At 39.4% G+C, this 21,752-nt stretch overlaps 1 protein-coding gene across 1 annotated transcript in view; it reads right to left on the bottom strand.

The window, feature by feature from the left end:
• Positions 1-21,752, bottom strand: part of FMN2 (formin 2) — a 434,815-nt gene that overhangs the window by 273,594 nt on the left and 139,469 nt on the right. The window contains exons 6-7 of the mRNA XM_030196386.1: positions 13,632-15,082; positions 5,150-5,294 (exon numbers count right to left, since the gene is read on the bottom strand). Coding sequence (XP_030052246.1) covers positions 5,150-5,294; positions 13,632-15,082 — 1,596 coding nt within the window. The remainder of the gene's footprint in view (positions 1-5,149; positions 5,295-13,631; positions 15,083-21,752) is intronic.

Genomic DNA, 21,752 nt, shown 5'->3' on the forward strand with positions numbered 1-21,752 from the left:
CAAATACTTTAATTCCTTCAAAGACATAATACCATTGTTGTTGGCTTAATTAATGTTTCTACTCACTCTTTATATTCCTTAGCAGGATCTTCCATTAACTTTGTATAATGTTGTTCATTAGATAATTGTCTCTCTGTTTCTGCTTCGCATATTGATCTGTCCATCATCACCCCCCTCCCTTATCTACCCGGCTAATTACCAATGCGTCATCATTCATTAACTGTTGTAAAGCCTCTTGTAAGTGTTTAAATTCCTAAACATCTTCTTACCCTGATTCTCCACCTCCTCCAATTCTCTTATTAACTGTTGGAATGTAGCTATTACAGGGTCACATTGACCCGGAGGAATCCATCTAGATTTGTGCCTATAGGTCTCACAAAACTCCTGAGGTTTATCCCTATTGTTGTCTACATCGTTAAAGAATAATTTCAAACTCAGTTTCCTAAAGAATCTTATTAAATCCACTCTGGTGTTAAAGGGATCATATGTAGTAGAGGGTACAAAGGACAACCCATATTTTAACACTTGTAACTGAGAATCCGTCAATTGTTTAAACGAAAAATTATAAATGTCAGTTATTGGGTCTTGCCCTGTTTGCGCGTTTTGTATACCTTGGACCCTACACTGTTCATTGCACCTTTTTAGATGAACGCTTATCACCCGACGAATCACTAGATGAATTAATAAACAATGTAAGATTTGTGAAATGTGGAGTATGCTAATCCTTGTATTGCTCATTATAAATTGCTTCTGTAGATATTAATAGTAAATCCATTGTGGTATGGTGATACAATGAACGGCTCCTGAAGACGCCTTGGGCGAAACACAAGCTTTGTGTAGAGCTGTTTGTAGCTGTTGGAAGACACATCATGAACTGTGAATAGCTGTTGAATAGCTGTCGAGAAGATGTATCATGGAATATAATTGAAAATCCTTAATTATGTGACAGTTTGTTGAGAAGATGTATTAAGGGACATAGGTGAAAATCTGGACCCACATGAAAGAATGTGTGAATATTAATAGTGATGGACATTTTAGTGCCATAGTTTTATGGACAGAGCACACTAATATCACAGAAATAGATATTAGTTTGGAGAACAAAGGAACTATTAATAATATATTGAAGGGTTTCAATTATATGGACCATTGCAAGGAAAAAAAAAAAAAAAAAAAAAAAAAGAGTAACAATATTTTTCATCATCCAAATTCCAAGGAATGCTATCTTTTGATAGATGCCTCTTATTAAATGGGACAAGCTTGAAACTGCTTTTAATACGAGTATGGGCATAAAGGGACAGATTCTATATATTGAGCCTAGAAAATCCACCCAGAAAACATTTCTACCTAAGTGTATTCTATAAGTAGTGCCTAAATTTAGGCACTGTATACAGAACATGCTTAGTTGATATCCCAGTGCCTAACAATATGCACCTCCATTTACACCAACAAAAACATGGCATAAATCCTGGCACATAGATTTAGGCACAGAGGGCCATATTCTATAAAAACATGCATAAATTCTGAAACGCCCATTTCGCCGCGGATAACCATGCCCCTTTTTGCCAGAACACCTTAAACTTTAGGCGCAGTGCATGACAGAATATGCTTAGGAAATTGTGTGTAAATTCTAATTATTGCCAATTGGTACTCATTGCTTAAGTGCTGTTAACACTGATTGGCTTAAGCCAATTAAGTTATGTGCATGGTTACAGAGTACGCTTGGATTTTAGCACGGATCTCTAGGTGCACTATATAGAATCTGGGGGCCATTTGAAGCACACCTACAAGAGAGGAAGGGATGTGAAGTTATGATTACAGATTTAACTAGAACTCAGCACTGATAGATAACACAGTAAATGATGGCAAATAATGACCTGAATGGTCCATCCAGTCTGCCTAACAGTCACACATTATCAATTCATAATTAAACCAAAGAATGCGATATCAAATACTTGATCCATGGTCTTTCTTTGGCATTTCTGAGACAGACTGTAGAACTTTGCCTGGCAATGTTCTTACATCCCAATTACTGGAGTTGATGTCTAAGTCCACTCCACCCTATCCAAATCTGTCTGGTCATTTGCAGGACACAGACTGTAAAAGTTTGCTAGGACTGTGCTCACGTTCCAGCTAGTAGCTGAATGAAGATGCCATTGAAGCTATTACCAGCCCATCCTACACCAGATCTCCATATAAGGGACACTGACTGTACACGTTTGCCTGGCACAAGCCTTAGTTCTTCAGAGCTCGAGTTGCCATCTAAGCATCACTCAACATCCACCCCATGCAACCATTTATTTTTAACCATTAATTTTCTAAATAGAGATCTTCTATGTTCATCCCACACCTTTTTGAATTCTGGTTACCATCTTTGTCTCTACCACCTCCCTTGGGAGGGTATTCCAGACATTGACCACCCTTCTCCATGAAAAAGAATTTCCTGATATTAGTCCTAAGTCTATCACCCCACAACCTCAATTCATGTTCTCTAGTTTTACCATTTCCCCCTTCTCTGGAAATGAGTTGTTTCTATATTAATACCCTTCAAATACTTAAATATCTGTATCGTATTTCCCCTGTCCCTTCTTTCCACTAGAGTATACAAATTCAGTATACAAATTCCAGTTTCTTCTCATATGTCTTTTGACACAAGCCCCACATCATTCTTGTTGGCTTCCTCTGGTCTTCAAGTCTTTTTACATCCTTGGCAAGATGTGGCTCCAGAACTGAAATACCCTAATTACATTAGATCTATCTGCTGCTTTCAATTTTGTAAAAAAATTCTTCAGCGTTTAGCCAACATTCGTATCTGAGGGAGTGATCCCTATTTGACACTGCCCCTTCAAGCACTAGTTTCAAAATGATACCAGTAACCCATGTGGCAGTCTCACAGTACTGTCACTAAGGTCAAGATGCCATATAAGAGCTTTTAAGTGGCCTGGGAGATGCTCACAGAACAGAAAAAAATGTCAGCTTTTTACTGGCAGTATTTTTCCAGGAATAATGTGGTTTGTGGGTTCACTACAAGCTGTATTATTGAATTTACATAGTAATGAACGGTTTTGCATCATTTGCATACTTGGCATTTCATTACTGTGTAACCCATGGTTGCTTTTAATATGTGTTATGATAATATACGTTAGTGCCTTTTAACATGTGTTAAGACATAAATAAATGCCCATTATTGCTGTAACGCATTTTGATAACTACCATCCTTTGTGGCTCTTCTAAGCCCTCCTGGCAGCCTGATGACATCTTGGTGAGGGCTGAAGAGCTGGTGTAGAGAGGTGAAGCCTCAATCAACGTGATGAGGCTAGTGATGGAATATGAAGAATTAAAACCCCTTGTAATAAAACAGCAAAAGCAATATGAAGTGATAAAGCAAAGCCTGGGAAAAAGTGCTGAAAGGGGTATGCCTGAATCATTAATATGTAAATGTTTGCCAGAAGATGAAAAATCTGGAGTGTTTTCATTTACTGATTTTCGAGTGGTTTGCTACAATCAATAAAACAGCCCAAAAATTGAGTAAGCACCTTTCAGAATCCATTATCCATTCAAAGCATGACACAGCTGGACATTGTGTAGATTTCACAGTTAGCCTCTGGCTTCTAGTTTAATGTCCTCAGGATGCCTTGCTGATACTATGTTGGATAGGGGATAATACAAACCCCAGGGGGGTGTTACTTGCTACCAGGGCTGAGCTCAGTCCAACAGTGTGCATCCTTCAAGAAACCTAAACCAGCATAGAACTGTTCAAATAGTCCCTGCATAGTCATGCAGTAAATCAGGATATCATATCCAACCACCAAGAAGGACTTCTTGGTGGATTCCTATGCTCATGTTAAAAAATCCAGGTTACTAACAAAAGGTCTGTGTCCTGGAGGAGGAAAAAAAAGCGCCACAGATGTAAAAGTGAACACATTTTCAATTAATTTTGACAGGAAAGGGATATATGACAGTTCTAAAATTTTCTAGACCTTCCGGATCCAGAAAAGACTCATGTTAAACATTACTCTTTTCTTAAGAGAATGTCTTGCCACCAAAGCATCAATCAGCACTAAAACAAACCATGAAAAGGTCATCACTGGACTGCTTGGTAAAGAGTCATTTCCATATGTGACAAGAGGCATATTTTCAAAGCACTTAGACTTACAAAGATTCATTTACTAAAATATCATATTGAGATAAACAAATCAAAATGCTTGTACAGTGTCCATGCCATCTGTGTTCCAGTTCTACCCAGTACTGATCCATAAAACACTCTCCAGCTCTACTAATGAAACAGTAAGCAGGCATAATGAATATGGATCCTCAGAACAAAAGCTGAACAAAAACAAAGATTCTATATGGCAAACCTTTTTCTTAATGCTAGAAATGGTTTATTGGGAAATTAGGGCAACCCTGCTGACAATGGCCGGTAGGACACTGGCGCTTTTGGGGAAAAAAGTGATCGCAGTATTATGTTTGGAAACAGAAAAATCTGGAATACTTACAATTTTCATCAATTCCCACAATATCTGTGTTATGTTTTTGTATGGTAAACACCAAATATTTAAGTTAACTTTTTGAAGTATTTAACTGTTTGCTTTGTACCTTACCACTGAAATTGACATACAAATTTTAAAAAAAACAGTCACAAGACCCTTTAAAGTTTTTTGCTAGGCTCATAAGCCACTATAATCATATTACTTTACTTTATTTCTTAACTACATGCAACTTCCAGTTAATGCCCAGCTTAAACAAGGCCATGTACAATATCAGATGCCAAATACTCTGGAGGCAGACATTCATTTTCCTTAAATTTCATTTAAAGGTTTTGCATTCATTAGCAAACTAATTCCTTTTTGGGTCAATAAACAGCTGAGCAGGAAGACTTTAAAACATGGCAGCCAACCAAAAGGAAAGTCCAACACATATATATATATATATATATATATATATATATATATATATATATATATATATATATATATATATATACACATTTTTTTTTCAGTCTAACATGGCAATATTTGTTTATCGATTGTTATAAGTTCTCAAAATCACATAGAATGTGTTGGTTTTATAGCATATTAATCTTAGTAGTGTGTTTTCTGCCATCTGCTATACCGTGAATACTGGGGACCAAGAACTGAAATGGAATACTCACTTGTTTAGCCTTTGTCTTGGTGATAGTATCAGAAATGGGTTTCTTCCTCTCTTTAACAGCAGTTTTAGAAAACAGATCTTCAAATTCGTGGAAGTCTACTTCAGGTTCATCAATCTTTTCCCACACAAGTGCAACACTGGAATCTCTAGAATTGAAGAAGAGACCTGCTGAAGGGCCATATCAAAGAAATACAACAGAATAAAGCAGAAAGACAAGTTGTGTTATTCCTGTACATTTTGAAGTCAACTACATGGATGTTTCACCTGCTGCTATCAATGATATACAAGAGCTTTAAAATGTGTACTTATCAAATTCGTATAATGTATAAAGCAGCCAGGACCTAGCATTTTTCCAACCAGGCTGCCACAAAATAACTGACACAATGAACCACGTGGCACCCCCCCCCCCCCCACCCTCGGCCAATAACCACAAAATGCTCATCACTGTGCAGTGCTAGATATAGTCCTGTTTCCCCCCTCACTCTCCTCAGGTCTTTAGAGAGGGGTGGGAAGATGACATCAATGTGTAGTCCATCAGGAAGACCCAAAGACATCTGTTTATGTTACTACCACCTGGCCAGAACATTTGTCAACCTGATCACTGCCTTTCTTCTCTCAGTAGCTGAACTTAACAGAAGGCAAAATATCTTAACAGCTCAAGTCTAATGTAAGATTGGATATTTGCTTACTGATACTTGCAAATGTCACAGATGTGCATGCTACATTTGGAACGTATTAAATAGTTCTGGATTTGCATGCTTACAGTTTATACAGACTACTTGCCACTTTCAGTGATGCTTGGATTTAAGATGGGCACAAAATAGCAGAACAGGAAGGGGTCCATATACTGGAATGGCTTAGATTCAGACACTGGGTACCGGTAGTCAAACTCATGGGAAGATGGCTGAGTCCCATGGCCTGGCCAGAGTTTGTGGCCACAGTTACTAGTTCAACAGGCCATAACTATTCTAGGCTTAATCAGCAAGAAAGGGCAGATCAAAAAGCAGTTGGAGAAATAGACTGCCTTTTAACTGACTTTTGCCTCACAAATGGATTAAGATGTGAAGCAGCAAAACAGAGTGAAATCAGAGATTAAAGCTAAAATTTTAGCGTCTGAAGTAAACATGCTTTCTAAAAAGCTAGTGGAAAGATTTTCAAAATGAGCACAGGATTTAGAAGAGAAATGCACAACACTGGCCTGCTGGGTTATAAATACATGTAAGAGGTGCAAGAAAGGAAAAAAATTATATAACAAGTCAGTGCTGGGCACACGAGAGCTATTGTACAAGAGCACCTCGCTAGGACCCAAGTAGTTAGAAGGGTGACTTCACCAATTCAGAAGATGAGCAGGATTTTTATTTTAATTAGGTGTGGAAGAAATTCAGGTAGACAGAAGAACACACATTGTTAGACCTGTAATACGATGTAAATTTGTATATCAGGTGGGGGCCAGGATCATCAAACCACTCACAATTTCACACAGTGAAAAAGGCAGAGACTGGGAGAAGGAATTCTCAAAGGGCTGGTTAGACCAGTGTTTCCCAAATCTGGTCCTGGAGTCCCTGTGTATTTGATAGCACATTTCAGGGCCGCCGAGAAGGGGGGGGGGGGGGCAGGGGGGACAAAATTCCCATGGGCTGTTGCTACTGTGCACTCATAAGCAGAGAAGAATTTTATTGCCTTTTCTTTTACTTGGTGCACTTTTTCTTATACACTTTACTGATGTTTTTGTTCCCCTTCAAGTACACTCCACCCAACTTTCTGAAGCTATGAAGAGAGGGGTTGGGAGTTTTCTGTTGATTTGTACTTGTCTACTTATTTCAGTATGATTAAAAAAAAAGCCAAGTAGTTTTTCTGATTTTTTTCCTACTGTGAGTGATTTGCACCTATGAAAGGAGATACACAAAGAACTATAAGCTGATAGCCAATGGTTTGCATAAAAGTCCATAGCAAAATCAAGTATTAAAGTAACCAAATTAGCAATAGCATATACCATGGGCTTCTGTTGTAATAGAAGCCCTCTAAGACACTTGTAACATCGTAAACAAAATAGTAGAGTAAATAACAGAAGATAAAGACTTTTATAGTCCATCTAGTCTGCCCAACAAGGCAGGCAGAGTATACCTGCTTCTCCGTGCAGGTTAAACCTTTATGCCCTGTTTAACATGAGATGGGTATTTAAATTTTGCTTGACACCATGTGTTTAACCTGCTCCAGGTCCCAACTTTGTCTTGCTATTCCTCCTCACAAGTAATGGCTATTCTATTCTTTAACTGCAAGAAATCTGTCAGTGATATTAACAATTAAAATGTACAGGTGGACACAAAATGATGGCAAATATGAGGCATAAGGACCATCAAGTTTGTCCATTTCATGCCTAGCTGAACTCTGGTTCTCTCACTTTCTTCCCAGAGATTCTCTGTGCTTATCCCATGCTTTTTAAAAAAATCTGATTATAATTTTTGCCAGCACCACCATCTTGAAAAAAATGTTACACCAAACTTTATCTGCTGTTTATGCCCTCTAAGGTAGGATTGAAACCATTCTAGTATAACTGACCCAATTCCAACTGACTATAGGTGTAACAGAAATCCATGACAGAAATTCTAAGGTGAACATAAAACCAGAACCTCGTCTCCAGCCTCAAATCAGTCTGTCAAACATGGATCTCAAGAGAGCTGATGCCATAATTCTTCCTGAACTCATGCTGCTTAAGGTTTAAGGGGCAGTACAAGTCAATATAGTTATATAACTGCACCAGGAAACCTTTTGCTAGAAAGGAAAGGCTAGATATAGAGCAGGAGGGGCTAGGCTGCATGGCATTTAATTAATTTCTATAAAACTGGTCACATACTAGCTTTCTTAAAGTTAACAGGCATCACCTCTGTAGACAGCAATAATACTACAGTTCATAATATGACTCCCACACAATCTGTTTTACCAGTCTTAATCCAACTGAATGGACATGAATCATCAGGGGAGGTAGCAGTACAAGTCCCTGCAACTCTCCCTTCTGCCACTGGCTCAAATTGACAACTTTGTTGGGGTACCTCACACTTGTCAGAGGAAACAGTCCAGTCCACAGCACTGCTGCTCCAATTTTTGCTGCAAAACCATCCATAAGTCCATCAGGGCTTAAGGTTTCCTTATTAGTAAATCCCATCTAATAGCATTCATCATCTGAAATAACTAAAATAGTGCAGGGTCTGCACAAAAAAAAAAAAACCACCACAGGGAGTTATCTTCTCTTTGAAAAACTCTAGTCTGCATCTCTGTGGAGTTGTGGACTTCTCTTTTAAACTGTATCCAGTTCTAGGTTTCACCAGTATCCTGCAAAGACAATTGTTTTTATATACTGTACTAATTTCTCTTGGCACCCTATACAAGTACTGGTTCCTTCAAACTGCAGTGAATAAATATTAAGTTGTGGCTAGCAATATATCCATGGAGAATTTTAGATCATGTGTTCACTTGTTTGTGAAGAAGCTGGAGGAAAGCCAACAATAGCTCAGGGGTGCAGAATTCAGAGTAAGGTAACTTTGAAGGATACAATGAAAACATGGAAGTTAGGGCATGATAACAAGGTTGCAACAAAGGCAAAAGCAAGCCAGGGAGCCTTTAAGAGGAGAGCAGATTAAAGACGGCATATTATTGCTAATCAACTGCTAAGCAGCTTGTAGATACTAACAAAAAAAAAAAAAAAACTTTTAAAAGGTCTGTACACATATGCTAGAAGTCTTAAAAATAAGATAGGAGCAAGAGTATATTCAAAATATGTGAGGAGAGGTCTTAGACCAGTGTAAACTACGAAAAATGGGGTCAGATAAACTAACAGTGAGCCACATCAAAAGAGAGGCTCCAATATGAATGTAAATGGGAAAAATGACTTCAGCAGTCACAAGAAGCAGATAATTAACATAGTCTGCATTCATATAGTGGATCCTCTTTCATTGGTTCAGAAAAACCTCGATACAATTTTTATATTTTTCTTACTATATTAATTTTAGTGGAAAAATCTTTCAGTGCAATATAACAAAGTCCATAAAATGTAATGTTGTGAACATATCTTAAATAATCATAAACCAATGGTGCCCGATTCACAGATGGTACTGTGGAAGGGTTCTGAATCCGACCTCAAGCAGCTCATGTCATGATCAAACTCTTGTGACCAGCATTTGAGTATACAGAAAAATGACCAAAGTATTTATTAAAACCACAGATCAGTCAGAACACCTTTTTATAATATGAAAGCTGTCACTCCCCAAAATTAAAGGATAGTCAACCTTTTTCACAATTTCTGCCTATTAGACAGAATTGTTCTGATTTGAAGACTTGTAAATATCAGGCTAAAAAGTTGGAACGACGGAGGATACTCGTGTGGTGTTTAAAATAAATCTTACACACATGCTTAATTCTATCATCACTAATTTTGCCTTACTGATAAATTCCTGCAAAATGAAAACATTGTTTGAGTTTTTGGGGAGATTCTATATATGACGCCTGGAAAATTTACATGGAAATCATTCTCACCTAAGTGTATTCTATAATATTTAGGAGTGGTATATAGAACATGATTAGTTGATATCCCAGTGCCTAAACCTACATGCATCCATTTATACCAATGAAAACATGGCGTAAATCCCTGCACATAGAGCTAGGCAGACTGGGTCATATTCTATAACTGAATGCTTAAATTTGAGAACATCCATGAAATGCCCATTTCCCCACCCATAGTCATGCTCCTTTTGAACTGCATGCTTTACAATTTAGGCGTTCATTAAAGAATACGCTTAGCAAGTTATGCACGTAAATTCTAATTATTGACAATAAGTGCTAGTTATTGCTTAAGTGCACTGATTGGTTTATTAAGCCAATTAAGTTACACAGGTTCTGGAATATGCTTAGACTTCAGCGTAGATCTCTAGGCACATTCTATAGAATCTGAGGATTTCTGACTAAATTTACATCAGATGGGCAAGAGTCTATTAATATTAAGAAAAAATTTGAACATTTGAAATTACAACCTCTATTAAAATGACATTTGAATAGCTCTTTCTAGGCACAGCAATTTAAAAGCGATACTAAGTCCAGCAGTGTCCACTTTTAAGAATATCAATAGAAATAAAACATGGAAAAGAAAATATACCTTTTTTATTGGACATAATACATTTCTTGATTAGCTTTCGAAGATTGCCCTTCTTCGTCAGATCGGAAATAAGCAAATGTTGGCAGGTGACAGTATATGTAAGTGGAACATCAAAGAATTTCAGTGACAGTCTAACAGGATGGGGGTGGATAGGTGAGAGACAGGAAGAGGGACAGGGGGATATGCATGGAGATAGGAGGGTGACAAAGCAGTACAATTTTATGGTTTATAATGGGCTAGAAAACCCAGATCTTTGTTGTTAAGTCCTGTCTGGTGGGTGTCAAAATATTTAATCATTCTGACTTCAAAGGTCTTACGTTCCTGTATTGTTTTAAAGTTCCCACTAAAAGTGGCCTCGGCTTGCGGGGAATCCCATGCACTAGTGAAAGCGCAGGCCACTTTTTAGACAAGCTTAGTAAAGGGGCCCTAGGGAAGCTAGACAACTTGGCATCAGTATAATAATGGGCAATTGCAATTAGCAGAAAACAAAACCTTGATTAAGATGAGCCATAAATGAACAAACACTTTCTTTCATTAGATAACTCTTCTATAATATATAAAAGCCTAAATAATGTCACTTAAAGCCAAAGTTATGAACATTGTTAACACATGAATGTTCATTTCGTAAGACAAATGTCAAACTGGAAGTATAAAGGAAAGTTCATGGCAACCTAGCACAGATATTGGAGAATCTTGTGTAAAATTTTTATAGTGCATTTCACAGTCCGTTTCAGACTACTATTCAGCCAAATATCAATATATTCCATATACTATTTGGGGGCTGATTTAGTTCAAATACTAATATTCAGTACAGCTCTAATCATCCTCCAGATTGTATGAGTTTTGAGTTGTGCAGTCTTAATTGAGCAAGCCAATTGGTGCGAATAATTGGCAACCTAAGCAATTAGCATTAATTGGATTTAATTAGCAGCTACACATGCCTAAATTTTATACGCAAGTCTGAAAAGGGGGCACGGAAATGGGAGGTTCATGGGTGGATCGGGGGCGTTCCTAGAATTTATGAGCATAGCTACAGAATAAGATCTACACCTAAACTTAGGTGCAAGGATTTGCACTGTTTCAATTGGTACAAAAGACCATGCCTAAAGTTAGGCGCAATTCCAAAGCGTAAGCACTAGTCTATAAACCTAACTTTAAATGCAATTTATAGAATAATGCTGTTATTGTTTTCGCCACCGATTTTTTTTTTTGTCACCATATATAGATTCTAACCCCATATGAAGATAAAAGAATGAAACTTTACAGGAATGGGATATATATCTACCCCCACACACATTGTGGTAGACACCTAAAGCAAAATTCTAGTGGACACTATAGGAAACAAATCAATGGCAAAATTCAAGCAGGCATTTAACCGAAACAAAAGTCCTTAGTTAACAAAGAGAGAGAAGACACTACATATCTGCTCAAACCTATGCAGAAGACAGGTCTAAGTGGTTATGGTTTATTAGAATTTGCTATACTGCCATACTTACTGGCGGCTCTTGGCAGTTTACAATTATCACTGGCTGTGTCAAACTGTCCTTTCTTGTATATATGTTCTATGTTCTCAAACAGCATGTCATCTCTGTAGTAATCTCCCATATTCCGCTTAGGTATCCTCACTTGTTATGCAGTGGCAGGAGTAAGGATCATTATACTTGAACTGCCCCTCAATCTATCTTTTGGAAGGAGATCTTGCAGAACTACTGTTAAAATGTATACTCGATATAAAAATACTTAAATGCTGGTGAATACAAACTTAGAACTGAAAACAGCAATATGGTCCAGTTTTAAGTATTAAAAAAAAAAAAAACCTTAAAGAACAACAAAAGAAATGGTAGGCAATGACCTATGGTTGTCATCTCTATATATAAAAGGTACCTCCAACGTTCTAAATTTATAGTTGCAAGATCGCATGAGTGTCTGCCCCACCCCCACGTCACAACGTGGTGACGTTGAGGGCGGAGCAATGACACTCAACAAATCGGATTGTCATTGGGTAATCTCTGTTTCCAATGCAGCTGTCATTCCCATACACTCAAAACCAACCAAAATCGGCGCTGGACCCCGTCCCCCTGCCCACAGTCCCCCTCACCCACCCTCCCACAGCCGCTCGCTCACCGTTCCACTGCCCTCCCTCTCCTCTCCAACTCCGGCCATGGTGCACGACGATTACTACACACAAGCAAGGAAGCCCATTGGTTAATCTCGGTTTCCAGTCCCCAACACAGCCATCATTCCCATACACTAAAAACCAAACACACTGACTTTTTTCCTTCCAAGGAGACTCAGCAGCACGAGTCACTTTCTGTGCAGCACAGAGAAAAGAGGAACGTCGCTGGAAGGACAAAACTATTTGGATACCCATGCTCCTGCTCCCTGTATGTGCAGCCACCCTAAGAAATGACCACCCACACAAAACTAACCACTGACTCGACGTCTGCACCCCCTCACCCCCCCCAACCCACCCAAAATCTAAACGCACACTTCCACACAACCAGAAAACCAGACAAATACAAATGGAGATAAAAACAGCAAGCAGGCAGGTTCCCAAGTGCTTACAGGCACTTCCAAAGACACACTCCCCCCAACCACAAGCAAACACAGCTATCCAGAACACATACTAACGACTTCACAGGCAGGTACCCAAGTGCTTAAAGGATCGTCCTCCCCACCCCCCAAAAAAAAAAATCAAAACGCAGCCTTCCACAGAACAAGGAATGCTGACAAATACACATGCAGTTCAAATTTGCAAACACAGCTCACCAGAACACAGGCATATTAACGACTTGGCAGGCAGGTTCCCAAGTGCTTATAGCAGCTACACCCCCCCCCCCCCCACCACACACACACAAAAAGGAAAAACCAACCTTACACACAAGCAACACACACAAAAAAAGAAACACACACACATACACACATTCACTCTCTCTCTCACACACACAGTCATCTCACACATACTCACCCAAACATACACACTCCAAGGAAAACCTTGCTAGCGCCTGTTTCATTAGTGTCAGAAACGGGCCTTTTTTTACTAGTTTGTAATATTATTTGGTGTCAAGCTATATTATCATACAATTCCATATAAGATGGTCCTATCGGGGAGCTCTGAGTATGTAGAATGTAAGATACGAGTTGTTTTTTTCCATATTTTAAGGTTTGGTCTGTTCAATAGCACAAATGTATTCATTATAAAAATCTGAAATACCCTTTCATAATGTTAAAGTGAAAATTAAACCTGTAATAAGTTAGAATGTTTATCGCATAGACAGCATGAACATATAGAACTTGCATCTTTTGTAAGAAAAGCAGTCTTTATACTGTCTGTTACCTTTTACTGTGAAGCTGAATTCTTGTCCAATAGAGAGGCTTCATTGGTCGAGATGGTTCTATTGGATCTTTCCTGCTCCCTTTGTCCTGAATTATCCCTAGTGCAAATAAACCAGCTGGAAGTGGAGGAGGAAGATATCCACAGGTTGGTGGCATACTCATTGGCATGCATAAACTTGGTGCTGGCTGCGGGCTTGTGCCAGGCAAAGGGGGTGGAGGAGGGGGAGGAGGAACCCCCATGCCAGGCAATGGGGGTGGAGGAGGGGGAGGAGGAACCCCCATGCCAGGCAATGGGGGTGGAGGAGGAACCCCCATGCCAGGCAATGGGGGTGGAGGAGGGGGAAGAGGAACCCCCATGCCAGGCAATGGGGGTGGAGGAGGGGGAAGAGGAACCCCCATGCCAGGCAATGGGGGTGGAGGAGGGGGAAGAGGAACCCCCATGCCAGGCAATGGGGGTGGAGGAGGGGGAAGAGGAACCCCCATGCCAGGCAATGGGGGTGGAGGAGGGGGAAGAGGAACCCCCATGCCAGGCAATAGGGGTGGAGGAGGGGGAGGTGGTAGAGGAAGCACTTCTATACCTAGAAGAGGAAAAGATAAAGGAGATGGCTGCAAAGGAAGAGACCCCCTTTCTGGAAGAAGGGGAGGAGGTGGTGGTGGAGGTGGCAGAGAAAGGGCATCCATACAGGGAATAGGTGGAGGTGGCGAACAAAGAACCCCAACAGCAGGGGAATGTACTACAGGTTGGCTTCCCATACCAGAAGAAAGCAGGGACGCTGGAATGTCTATTTTATTTAGAGACTGAGGGACACACACATCAGGAAGAGGAGGAGCAGGTGGAACACTAAAAGCAGAGTCTCCTGCCTTAACAGTTAATACGGTTTCTGCATATTCAGTACTTGAAGATGAACAGAGTGTTAAGTTTGTCTGTCCCTGATCTAAAATTGATGTCATATCAGCTTCAGTCGCTGAAAGCTGTGGCAGAACTGGAAGTAAAGGGTGTGTTTCTGTTAGATGGCTTGGATCCAAATTTGCAGTGTGTGATTTTGGTGACAAATATACAGATATTTCAGAACAGTAAGTCAAATGAGGTTGAAATTCAGGCCTTAGAAGATGGAGATTTAAACCGGTCTCCATACCCTCTGTAGAAATAGTTTGTGGCTGTGACAACTGTAGCATATTATTTGAAGGCACTGTGAAAGAGACACATTCTTCAGTTGATGTCTGTACACATTTTGCTTGTAGGTGACTTGAGAGAGGTATATCCTGACTGACACAGTGAAAGTCCACATCTTTCAAATCTTTCAGTTCTTGTCCAGGCTGGACAACTGTGTCCTTTGTGAAATCTTTATCAAATGGTACATACTGTTTTTCCAATTCAGATATTTTCATCCTCAAATCCTCAATTGTTTGTTCAAGCTGCTGAATCAAATTAGTATGTTCCTCATATTCATCCTTCAAAAGAAAAGGGAAAGGGAGAAGCACAGTAAGTATGGTGACCATTAGCTCCATGCCAAGGGGGACAGGGTTGAGCAGTTGTAGTTTTTTTAATTTCCATATGAAGTGGACCAGAGTAGGCCACAAAAGGCCATGGCCCCAAGAACATGTTCCCCAACACAGCTACTAGAGTGCTTAGGGATGGGCTAGAGACTGTTTGTTTGGCCACTCCAACCAAATATATGTTCCACCTACCTTGGTTTTCTGCAGAGAAAACATGGAGATGATGATTTCTCAAAGAGAAACTGGAATACAGCAGGAAAATGGGAACTACAACTATGTCCTCCTTAAAATGGAGCTGTATTTCTATGTTATGTTATATAACCCATGCTGTGTTTCTACAGAGTGGGATATAAAATGTGAACAAAGCATGTTCACCCTAACAAGATTTATCAAGCCAGCAGAAATGCTTAGCAAAATAGATATTTAGTATTATGATTATGCCTGATTTATAGCAACTTGATTTAGTAGCAGAAACATAGCTCTAACAATGAGCAGAGTCTGCAAAAAAGCTACTTGCTTCTAGGGTTACAAGATTTATACAGAGGTCAAAAGGTGAAAACACCTGAGCATAAAGATATTTAAGATTTCAACAATACTACCTACAAATAAAGATAGAACAAAAAGCCCTATCATATTTCAGCTGTTTCTTTATCATTCCAGGCTGAACTAGAAAACATAATACACATACTTAATGAATCCATTGAAGTTGTTGGGTAGCATACAACTAGGGAATTAGCAAGAAAGTGAATGGAAGGCAAGAGGGTCTTAAAAGGCAGGGTAAGGTTTAAAGAAACATCAATTTACTGTTACCACACTAAAAGGCACTAGAGCTCGATGCTGTTCATCAGCAAACATGGTTAAGTGTTAAGATAAATTGTCAATAAGGCAGGTTATGCCGATATTCTGCTACAAAGGCAATAACAAGTGAGGATTAAATTTGCTGACACAAAAGTATGCAAGTTGGATTGTGAAAAAAAATTGCAAAAGGACCTTAGGAGACTGAGAAACTGAGCATCCCATTGGCAGGGACTGGGAGACTGGGCATCTAAATGGCAGATGACGTTTAAATGTGAGCAAGTGCAAAGTGATGCATGTAGGAATGAGGAACCCGAATTATAGCTACATAATGCAAAGGTTCCACGTTAGAAGTCACAGACCAAGATCAAGGTGTCTTCGTTGATGGTACATTGAAACCTACTGCTCAGTGTGCTGCGGCGGCTAAGAGAGTAAATAGAATGCTAGGTATTATTAGGAAAGGAATGGAAAACAAAAATGAGGACATTATAATGCCTTTGTATCGCTAAATGGTGCGACCACACCTCAAATAGTGTGTTCAATTCTGGTCACCGCATCTCAAAAAGGATATAGTGGAATTAGAAAAGGTGCAGAGAAGGGCAACAAAAATGATAAAGGGGATGGGACTTCCTATGAGGAAATGCTAAAGCAGCTAGGGCTCTTCAGCTTGGAGAAAAGACGGTTGCGGGGAGATATGATAGAGGTTTATAAAATAATGAGTGGAAAGGATAGACCTGAAGCGTCTGTTTACTCTTTCCAAAAATACTAGGACTAAGGGGCATTCAATGAAGCTACAAAGTAGTAAATTCAAAATGAATCAGAGAAAATATTTCTTCACTCAACGTGTAATTAATATCTGGACTTGGGGAAAATCCACTGATTATTTCTGGGATAAGCAGAATAAAATGTTTTGTACTTTTTTGGGATCTTGCCAGGTACTTGTGACCTGGATTGGTCACTGTTGGAACAAGGATGCTGGGCTTAATGGACCTTTGGTCTGTCCCAGTATGGCAATACTTATGTACTTATGCTTAATGTGAACAAGTGCAAAGTGATGCATGTGGGAAAGAGGGAACCCAAACTATAGCTACATGATGCCATTAGGAATCACTACCCAGGAAAAGGATCTAGGTGTTATCGATAATATATTGAAAACCATCTGCTCAGCATGCAGTGACAGCTAAGAAAGCAAATAGAATGTTAGGAATTAAGAAAGTAATGGAGAACAAAACTGATTATAATGCCTTTGCATTGATCCATGGTGAGACCACTCCTCGAACATTGTGTGCAATTATGGTCACTGCATCTCTGAAAAGATAAAACGGACTTAGAAAATATACAGAGAAGGGTGACAAATGATAAAGGGGAAGGGACGACTTCCCTATGAAGAAAGGCTAAATAAGCTAGGGCTCTTCAGCTTGGAGAAGAGAAACACATGAGGGGGGGGGGGGGGGATATGATAGAGGTCTATAAAATACTGAATGGAGTGACTGGGTACATGTGAATCGCTTGTTTACTTTTTCCAAAAAGGACTTGGGGGCATACAATGGACCTATTAAGTGGCAACTTTAACACAAACTGGAGAAAATATTTCTACACCCAATGTATAATTAAACTCTGGAATTCGTTGGCAAGGAATGTAAGCAGGTAGTTTACCAGGGTTAAAAAAAAAAAAAAAAAAAGATTTGGGCATGTTACTAAAAGAAACATCCATAAACCATTACTAAGGTGAACCTGGAAAAATCCACTGCCTATTTCTGGGATAAGAAGCAGAAAACCTTTTTTTTACTCTTTTAGGATCTTGCCAGGTACTTGTGACCTGTATTAGCTACTGTTGGAAACAGGATATTGAGCACTGCCATACTAGAGAAAAGTTTGTACCTGAGGCAATGGAGGGTTAAGCGCCACCCAAAACTGAACTTAACCTAATCACCTTGCCAGGTCAGAATTTCACCCCATATTTATAGTATAGTCCTACTGATCCAGATTGTATTCTCATATTCTAGCTATATAAGGCTCTTAACCTGTCAACAGTGATATTCAGTTTGCTAACTGTCTAAATAAGCGGATAAAGTTAGAACAAGTGAAGTAGCTCATCTTCAGGCTCTCCTGCCCAGTTAAATTTATTTATTGCATTTGTATCCCACATTTTCCCACCTCTTTGCAGGCTCAATGTGGCTTACAATGCATTATGAAAAGTGGAAATATATAAGAAAATAGACATTTAGAATTGCAAAAAATCTTGGGTAAACAAGATTATGATAAAGCATGATAATAGTATAACAAGCAAATATCTTAAGGCAGTACTGGATATATGTGTAGGAGTTCACATTTGTTGATCTTTGTGGTATGCCTTGTTAAAGATCGCTTTGAATATCAATTCCTATGTTTTCTTTTTGTATACTGTAGAGCTATCTATATTAATTTAATCCAATATTCCCAGTTATATTCCACTACTTCTTTCAATCACTGTTGTACAGCAGAATACAATCAAATTCCACATCCTCAAATCTACTCCACCTCCCCCAAATTATCTACACCTATTATCCGATATTAAAATATTCATAAACCACCCTTTTAACTACAAGAGGCTGAAAACATCCCAAACCTCTCTAATACACCCTCAGATCAAATCTTAATTATTAAAATACTCCTTTAACAGGCAGGTTCTATAGTTGTTTCCTAAAGGTAATCCATTATATTTTTAGCTACTTGAGAATAGGAATGAACAGCTTGTAAATCCCATATCAACAGTTAGGCAAGGGGTAGATATGGCAACACTGATACATACATATACAAATGGGCGGGTGTAAGATGGGCCTCTTTTTTTTGTAGTTATGTTCTTAACGCAGTTTGAAAATATAAATCAAGCAACACATTTGTGGGTCCTTTTACAAAGGTGAGCTGAAAAATGGCTTGCGGTAGATGTAGGTGCAGGTTTTGGGCATGCGTTGATCCATTTTTCAGCATGCCTGTAAAAAGCCCTTTTTTTAAATTTCTGCCAAGAGAGATCTTTAAGTCTGTTCCTATATGGTTTAGGATGAGGATCTACTATTCTAGTTGCCACCCCCACAGTATATATATTTTTTGAATGTGAGGTCTCCAGACCTGTACAAAATATTTCAAAGTCTCATCATAGATTTACCCAGAGGCACTATCGCCTTTTTCCTGCTGTTCATTCCATTTTCTAAGTACCCGAGCATCCTTCTGGCTTTTGCTATCAAAGCCATCAGAACAGCAGCAGGTATGATCAGCCCCAGGTCCACTTTTCTTTCATACCCAGAAGTATTTCACCCCTTATATGTTGTACTGCTACTTTTGGTTTTTACAGCTCAAATGCATGATCCTGCATTTATTTTTCATCATTAAATCTTTGCAGCCAAATTTTATATCAGTCTTCAAGCTCCACTAGATCCGGCTTCCTGTTATGAACACCATCCAAATATTTATTATGATTTATATACAGCCTTTTTGAAGAAATATGCTGTAGATTGTTTTTGAACATGCTGTAGGTTGTTTTAAATTATTACTAGGCTGAGCTCATTGTAAAGATGGTTAATAAAATGGTTATCATTTAGAATCATTATGATTTATTTATAGTCTTTTAAAAGAAAGTATACATCAAGTATAACCCAGAAATAGGCAATGTTTATAACAGTAAAATATTCAAACAGCACGTTATAGTATAGTATGCTACTTATAATTTGTAAGCAAACTTTACCATACTGCCCTTCCCGCAACATCATTTACAAGAATGTTAAGAGTTGGATCAAGAGCCGACACTTGCGGTACAACGCTGGCAATGGCCTTTTCCTCAAAGTTAACTCTATTTACTACTACCCTTTGTCACTCTCTATTCAACCAGTTTCTAACCCTGTCAGTCCATAATCATGGCACTCAGTTTATTTACAAATGTACAAATGTCACCCATGCGGCACATTGTCTAAAGCTTTGTTGAAATCTAAGTACACCATGTCTAGTGTTCACCCTTCAACCAAGTCTACATGGGAGGGGCATAATCGAACGGGGCGCCCAAGTTTTCCTGAGGGCGTCCTCGCGGGACAAGATGGGCAGCCATCTTTCGTTTCAATAATACGGTCGGGGACGCCCAAATCTCAACATTTAGGTTGACCTTAGATATGGTCGACCTTAGAGATGGTCGACATAAATGTTGAGATGGTCGACCTTAGAGATGGTCGTCCCCGGTTTTCGGCCATAATGGAAACCAAGGACACCCATCTCAAAAACAACCAAATCCAAGTCATTTGGTCATGGGAGGAGCCAGCATTTGTAGTGCACTGGTCCCCCTGACATGCCAGGACAACAACCGGGCAACCCTAGGGGGCACTGCAGTGGATTAACTGATGCACTAACTGAACGGAAAAGGATAGTGATAGGAGTGTACTACCGTCCGCCTGGCCAGGACGAACAGACGGATGCGGAAATGTTAAAGGAAATCAGGGACGCAAACAAACTGGGCAACACAATAATAATGGGGGATTTCAATTACCCGCATATAGACTGGGTTAATGTAACATCTGTACACGCAAGGGACATAAGATTTCTTGATGAAATCAAGGACAGCTTCATGGAACAGCTAGTTCAGGAGCCGACAAGAGAAGGAAAAATACTAGACTTAGTCCTTAGTGGTGCTCATGATCTAGTGCAGGGGGTAACGATACGAGGGCCGCTTGATAACAGTGATCATAATATGATCGGTTTTGATATTGGCATTGAAGGAAGTGAAACTAGGAAATCAAGTACGCTAGCGTTTAACTTTAGAAAAGGTGATTACGACAAAATGAGAAAAATGGTGAAAAAAAGACTGAAAGGAGCAGCTCGCAGAGTAAAAAACTTGCATCAGGCGTGGATGCTGTTTAAAAACACCATCCTGGAGGTTCAGGACAAATATATTCCACGTATTAGAAAAAAGGGAAAAAAGACTAAACGTCAGCCGGCGTGGCTAAACAGTAAGATAAAGGAAATCATTAGAGCCAAAAAACAATCCTTCAGAAAGTGGAGAAGAGAACCAACTGAAAGTAACAGGATAGATCATAAGGAATGCCAAGCCAAATGCAAAGCGGAGATAAGGAGGGCAAAAAAGGACTTTGAGAAGAAATTAGCGTTGGAAGCAAAAATACATAGTAAAAATTTTTTTAGATACATTAAAAGCAGGAAACCGGCCAAAGAGTCGGTTGGGCCGCTGGACGAAAATGGTGTTAAAGGGGTGATCAAGGAGGACAAAGCCGTAGCGGAGAAATTAAATGAATTCTTTGCTTCGGTCTTCACCGAGGAGGATTTGGGGGGGACACCGGTGCCGGAAAGAATATTTGAAGCGGGGGAGTTGGAGAAACTAAACAAATTCTCTGTAACCTTGGAGGATGTAATGGGTCAGTTCAGCAAGCTGAAGAGTAGTAAATCACCGGGACCTGATGGTATTCATCCCAGAGTATTAATAGAACTAAAAAATGAACTTGCGGAGCTACTGTTAGAAATATGCAATCTGTCCCTAAAATCGAGTGTAATACCGGAAGACTGGAGGGTAGCCAATGTTACTCCGATTTTTAAGAAGGGTTCCAGAGGAGATCCGGGAAATTATAGACCGGTGAGTCTGACGTCGGTGCCGGGCAAGATGGTGGAGGCTATTATTAAGAATAAAATTGCAGAGCATATACAAAAACATGGACTGATGAGACAAAGTCAGCACGGATTTAGTGAAGGGAAGTCTTGCCTCACCAATCTAATGCATTTTTTTGAGGGGGTAAGCAAACATGTGGACAATGGGGAGCCGGTTGATATTGTATATCTGGATTTTCAGAAGGCGTTTGAC

Source organism: Microcaecilia unicolor, chromosome 3 (genome assembly GCF_901765095.1).
Source record: "Microcaecilia unicolor chromosome 3, aMicUni1.1, whole genome shotgun sequence".
In the NCBI taxonomy this organism is placed as follows: domain Eukaryota; kingdom Metazoa; phylum Chordata; class Amphibia; order Gymnophiona; family Siphonopidae; genus Microcaecilia; species Microcaecilia unicolor.